Here is a 6665-nt window from a genome sequence, read left to right on the forward strand (position 1 = left end):
AGAGAAAAAAATTCGCGTAATGTTAATAAACTACAGAATCATAGCCGAAAACTTAACCCTCAACCCCGCAAGCCGTTGGAGCTTTTTGCAGCCATTTAAACTTTTCACCAGAGCGTTTCTCTACGACCAGTGGTGCTCTCTGTCGCGGTTCTAGTAAACTGTGTGTCGCAATTTCAAACGCGGCACATTTGAATTCTTGAGAATACGTTTAGTTGCAATAATGCACCTAAACATCTACGTCCAAAAATGCGGACGCTGGTAGCGAAGGAGATACACGGGCATGGGCAACTTAAATTACGTAAATCCCACTCACCACTGGTCTCCCAAAAAGGAAGGGGTGAAAAATTTGTGAACAGTGTATGTCCATGGTCAAAATATATGGGTCGCGAAACTTGGAACGAAAAGTGTTGAAAATTTATTGCCTCAGGCGTCAACGCGTGCCGACGATTGAAGCGTGACTACAGGTGACGAGGGCAGAAAACCAGCACTAAACGCACAATATGTGACACCTGGCTAAATGGTTCATTACCTCAATTTTTGGTCAAGTGCTATAAAATGGGGAAGGGGGGGGGAGGAGGGTGGAGTATCCAGGCAATCTGCTATCGGCGCAGTGCCGAATCAACGAGGCATTGCTCACCTTTGTGCGGTGGTTTCTTGCGTGCCTTCCATAATTGGTTTGTTTCCTTGGGTGCTGTTTTTGGCGTGCCATTTCAGAATTGACCTATACAGAATGTGTTGATAGCCGCTCCTCTGACTGCCGACTGTCTCCGCTGGCGCACAGACGGTGTGCCCTCGCCTTTGGTGACAGTGAATACGACACGCTAAGTAACGAGACGCGGTACTCTACGCTTGCCAAAGCGATAACCTGAAGGCTTCTGTCTCGCCGCAGTGATTTTCTATGGTTGAGCACAGCGATTTTTCGAACTATTACGCTATTGTACTCGTGAACAGCTGTGTCTCAATTTCATCTGCCAAGTTTTCAGTGTGTATTGCAACCAACACTATATCAAGTTTCTCTCAGGTGTCCAGCCCACTTGCGGGCGCACTGAAAAAACACGCTCCTAATAGCGTAAAATGGGAGCAAGTAAAACAAGCTGCGTTTAATTTTTTGAAGGTATACCTCTCACTGCCAAGCCCGTCCTGGCCAGCCCAGACGACTCGAAACCCTTTCTTGTGCAGTGTAACGCAAGCGAATATGTGTTGTGTAGTTTCTCATCAGGAACGAGCACGGCCATGAGCATTCCATTAAGTACATACGCCGAAAATTGTCTGCTGGCGAACAAGCCTACAACACCATAGCAGAAGAATGCGCGTGTCTAGTTTAGGCTGACTCCTATTTAGTTGGTTCTCAATTCATTTTCATTGCGGATCATCGCCCACTCATGTGGCTTCAATAGATGTCCCACAAAGACGGCGGGTTGTTACGTTGGCGCCTCAGTTTTCAACCGTAATCGTTTACGGGTAAACGTATGAAAGGATCACTGCACGCAAATGCAGATGGTCTGACCAGGGGACGACGATGTTCTGAAGCACTGCCTGTGTTAGATCAGTTCGTAATTTTTCGCTAATTTTCCCAGTCTAACAGTTTGTATTACTTATTTGTGCTTCGTACTCCCAGCGTGACCACCTGGAGGTCCCCGCCCACATGGAAAAGCACGTCAAACGGACTTCTAGACGGTCTGTGCTTTACCTGCCACGGCACGAAACATCACCGCCAGATGCACTCGACGCAGCAACTATGGCAGCGGCGGCCACTACTACTCCTGGAGACTCTGTAGAAGGAACTACAGACCATGGCTCTGCGAACAAGGGACTACGGGACGAACAAGACGGCTCCGACCCCTCAGAAGAAAATACAGAGGATATGGACCAGGCATCCACACAGTTATATCTATACGAGTAAAAAAGGGGTACTGGCGTTCCTGTTGTGTTCAGGCCTACCATGGGTGGAGGAAACCCATGGAAATTCAACCCTAACACTGTCGCATCAGCCGTTGTAACATCAGTTCAAGAGAAAGTCTTAACCAACACCTCAACAAAGACGGAAGCCTGATGGTCACAGTGTCGACCCTGCCATCCGCCAACCATCTACAAACGGTGACTGAATTAGCAGGGGTACCCGTGGAAGCGCGAGTCCCATACTCCTGTAGACTAACTTTAGGAAAATACAAGATGTCTCTCTGAGTTACTCAAATGAAGACTTACAAGACTATCTACGTGAACAGGGCGTCGTGTCGGCAAGAAGACTCACCACATACACACTCGGAGATGGTGGCAAGGTGAAAGATGTATGTCGTCAATCCGTTCTTTTGCAATTCAGCAAGGATTCGCCACTACCTACACGAGTTACGCTTGGGTTCTGTAGCTACCCGGTGGCCAAGTACGTCGGTGCAGCTACACAGTGTTATAAATGCCGGAGGTATGGTCATATATCGAGACATTGCAATGGCCCGGTGTGCTGCAAAGTCTGTGCTGGTCCTCATTGACACAAAGTGTGTGCCTCAAGAGCACAACCTAAATGTGCTGACTGCGGTACCCCCCCCCCCCTACTTTGTACGGAGGGTGCATTAAAAAGAAGGCTGCTACACTTGCACACTCGTCGGATCAAGCACAAGAGAAACCACCGAGGCGCAATAAACCACCGCCTAATCCAGAAGTTGTATTCACGAATATGAAAGACTTCTCCCAGGAAAGATCATCACAAAGCCGAAAGGCACCTGGTGACACGTACGCTGATGTGACGAAAAAGAAACGTGGGAAACCGACTAGCCCATCGCATCTTTCAACACCACCGCAAAGCGTCTCATAAGATTCATCGGTCGAGTACAGCCGTCACCAGTCTCAGCCACCACAGCACGACAGGGTGATCTGCGAAAGGCAACAACACGGAAACACAGGCCAAGATTTTGCACGCATACTGATTCCGATGCTGTTCGCAGCTCTCAAAGCCCTTGTCCGCGCAAATCCTTAATCAAGAAATATCCCAAAGATAGAAGCAATTCTTACAATGGAGCCGTTGGTGTCGACGTATTACGCTCCGCAGGGACGTTCTTCCTCGCATTAGCAGTCATGGCTTCCCCAACATCTTCACCTGAACTGACCACTCACAGAATCTTCCACGCATGCACCACGTTTCCACGTTTCCACGGGATTCCACGTTTACGCCTGCTAATTCAGTGACTGTTAGTACACGGTTGGCGGCCGGCAGGGTCGACACTGTGACCATCAGGCTTCTCTTCTTGTTGAGGTGATGGTTGAGAACAATCTCTTGAGCCGACGTTACAACTGCCGAAGCGACAGTGTTACAGTTGACTTTCCATAAGCTTCCTTCATCTGTGGTAGGCCTGAAGACAACAGTAACGCTAGTGCCCTTTTTTTTCTCGTAGGATACAACTGTGAAGGATGCCTGGTCCATAACCTCTTCATTTTCATCCGAAGGATCGGAGCCGTCTTGTTCGTCCTGGAGTCTCTTGTTCGCAGGGCCATGGTCTGTAGTTTCTTCTACAGCGGCTCCAGGAGTAGTAGTTGCCACCGCTGCGATAGATGCGGCGTCGAGTGCATCTGGCGGTGATGTTTCGTGCCGTGGCGGGTAAGACACAGGCCGTCTATAAGTAAGTTTGACGTACTTTTCCGGGTGGGTAGGGACCACCAGGTCATCACGGTGTGAGTACGAAGCACAACAAGTAACACAAACTGTTAGACTGGGAAAAATAGCGAAAAATTACGAACTGATTTAACACAGGCAGTGCTTCAGAACATCGTCGTCTTCTTTTGTGTGATATGAATAAACCCACCCCCACTAACGATACAAAAGTGACTTGGCTTCCTTGACGGGCTTTCAAAGTCGATGGTTAAGCCTAACAGCATTTACTCTCATCAGATGTGGTAAACAATAAAAGTAAACTAAGTCAGTGTGCATGTAAGTTTGATTGATTGATTGATTGATTGATTGATTGATTGATTGATTGATTGATTGATTGATTGATTGATTGATTGATTGATTGATTGATTGATTGATTGATTGATTGATTGATTGATTGATTGATTGATTGATTGATATGTGGGGTTTAACGCCCCAAAACCACCATATGATTATGAGAGACGCCGTCGTGGAGGGCTCCGGAAATTTCGACCACCTGGGGTTTTTTAACGTGGACCCAAATCTGAGCACATGGGTCTACAACATTTCTGGCTCCAACGGAAATGCAGCCGCCACCGCCGGAATTTGATCCCGCGACCTGCGGGTCAGCAGCCGAGTACCTTATCTAGATTTTAAAAAAAAAGAAAAACTCGGGGGGAGTAATTCTTCGACACAACTATATTCATCTACAGCTGGCGTACCTTCCTTGCGTTGTGATAGTTGTTCCAGTATGCTTACCATCGTGAATGACGTGCCCGTTATCAGTGTAGCATTGCAATATTGATATAGGAGAGTGCTGCGAGCAAGTTTTTTAAGAAAGGAAACGCGAACAAGCCACAACACGGTTATAGTCGTCTGGCAGCAATTATTCTCCAAATACCCATTTTCTAAGAGGTTTCGCAATGTACGTCTGACTGTCCTTCAGAGTCATGCGACCGTACGACGAACACAAATGACCGGTAACAACATTAAAATCATCACATGCATTTCCCGTACAGCAAGATTTACATGCCATGCTCATGCTGTGCTCGCGGAAGGTTGGCTAGTTTGATATTCACCGAAATTTGCATTGCGTGACGTGGCTGTATGAAGGTGGTAATGGTGGTGTATGAAGGTGGTATGATAGGTGGTAACATAAAAATGATGACACGCATTTCTTGTAGAGCATGACTCATATGCCACGCTCATGGCATGCTCGCAGCCATTTCGCTAGCTTGATGAGTGCCGAATGTGGTATTGCGTGACGTAGCTGTGTAATGAACACAAATGGCAGGCGGTAATATAAAAATTATGACAAGCATGTCATCGACATGTGCGACTTATAAGCCACGCCCATGATGCGCTCCAACCGTATCGCTATCTTGACAAGACATCTGCATAATGCACGCTCGAACATGACACGTTAGAGAACATCGTGCAATGCGAAGAAGGGGGGGGGGGGCAGAATTTTTATTGAAGATCAGTAAAAATGGTTTCTCCGATCGCGGGAGGTGACGACGGTCAGTCGAACAGCGGTACCTGCTCTTTGTCGGTTGCGTCTGCCGACGCCGTGACTCGTCTGAATCAGAGTTCAGCACTGTGGCCTTCCACTGCTGCGTCGCCGTAATTTGCAGGCCTTGTGTGCTATGGTGAATATGTATACTTGGAGCTCGCACTGTTCGAATTTCACTTGTCACGGTCATGTTCGGATAACAGAGTTTATGCATATAGATCAGCGAACCACATCTAGTTACAAAGCAGACAATATGAGCTCTCACAATATCGTGTGTTTGCGTGTAAAGCTCTGTCAACTGGGACTCAGATTAGCTCCATTTTAAATACTTTAATGACTGGGTCACCTGAAACATGAAGACAGGAAGCAGTGGTGCAATGGTTGCCCTGACGGTGGTAGTGCTGTTGGTGTCATTGGCACCAAAAGTTTGAGGAACTGTGAGCATAGCTAAGTCGCCAAGGGCGTCTGTGAGATTCCAGCCTGTAGCAAGGTGGCCGAAGACAAAAAAAAAATGGAGTGGATGATGGGGAGTGGGGCGAAGCATTCGTCCGTTCATTCGTTCTTGCTTCCGTCCGTTCCTGCGTACGTCTCTGTAACCGTCCATGCGTCCATCCACCCGTTCATGCGTGCGTCTGTTCGTGCGTCCGTCCCTGCGTTCGTCCATGCATCCGCGCCTGCATGCGTCCGTTCATGCGTCCATCCATGCATCTGTCTGTGTGTCCGTTCGTCCATCTATTCAGCACTCCAAGTACCACCATCTCGCATCTTTTCATCATATATTCTCCATATAGAAGCACCGCCATCCAGCGGACATTTCAAGGACTAAACAGGAGGCGGCACATGCACACTTTCTTACGGCTTGCGCTTCGGGTTTACTTCCCACATTTAACCACCTCGAGTTCGTGGTATATACTAGTTCACTGTATTCATGGCTATGCGGCCCAACGCTCGCTAAACCTTTCTAAAACCAAGGAGGTTACACCCAGCGAGCATAACGTAGCAACCCTTTCTTGTCAGATCGTGCTCAATGTACATGCCAATAGCTGCTAATGGGGATCGCAGCGTGCGCGTTACCTAAAGGCCAAATGCTCCTGTCTCTCATTCCCCCTTTAATCAAATAGTGGTTTTGGGACGTTAAACCCCACAAATCAATCAATCAATCAATCTTATTCCCCCTTAGCAGCCATTAACATGTGCATTGAGCACTATCTTTTATTGTTCAACAACGCACAGAAGAAATCTCTCACCGGAACCACCTTGGAAGTCAAAATCGTAAAGACCGCTATTTCGTGTATGTGTCACTGGTGGTTACGTTCTACGAGGGACGCACAAGCCACGCCATAAGGAGCTTCGCCCCTAAAAGGAACCTTTGTCTGTGTATTCCAAGAAGTGTTTAACTTTTTCGGCCACGCATTGCAGCATGCGCCGGCCTTGGTCCCAACGCAGCACACACAGACCCAGCAGAAACTGCACGAGCATCCCACACATCACCTGGTACAGTTGACCTGCAAGAGGTGGCAATAAGTCATAATG

The 6665-nt window shown here is 47.8% G+C and overlaps 1 protein-coding gene across 1 annotated transcript in view; it reads left to right on the plus strand.

Moving 5' to 3' along the window:
* The window catches only part of LOC142767118 (uncharacterized), a 57079-nt gene extending 55176 nt beyond the window's left edge, over positions 1–1903 (plus strand). The window contains exon 2 of the mRNA XM_075868344.1: positions 1619–1903. Within this exon, the coding sequence (XP_075724459.1) occupies positions 1619–1903 (285 nt within the window). The remainder of the gene's footprint in view (positions 1–1618) is intronic.
* Positions 1904–6665: the final 4762 nt, after the last annotated feature.

The sequence above is a fragment of the Rhipicephalus microplus genome, chromosome 1 (genome assembly GCF_043290135.1).
Source record: "Rhipicephalus microplus isolate Deutch F79 chromosome 1, USDA_Rmic, whole genome shotgun sequence".
Taxonomy (NCBI): Eukaryota; Metazoa; Arthropoda; class Arachnida; order Ixodida; family Ixodidae; genus Rhipicephalus; species Rhipicephalus microplus.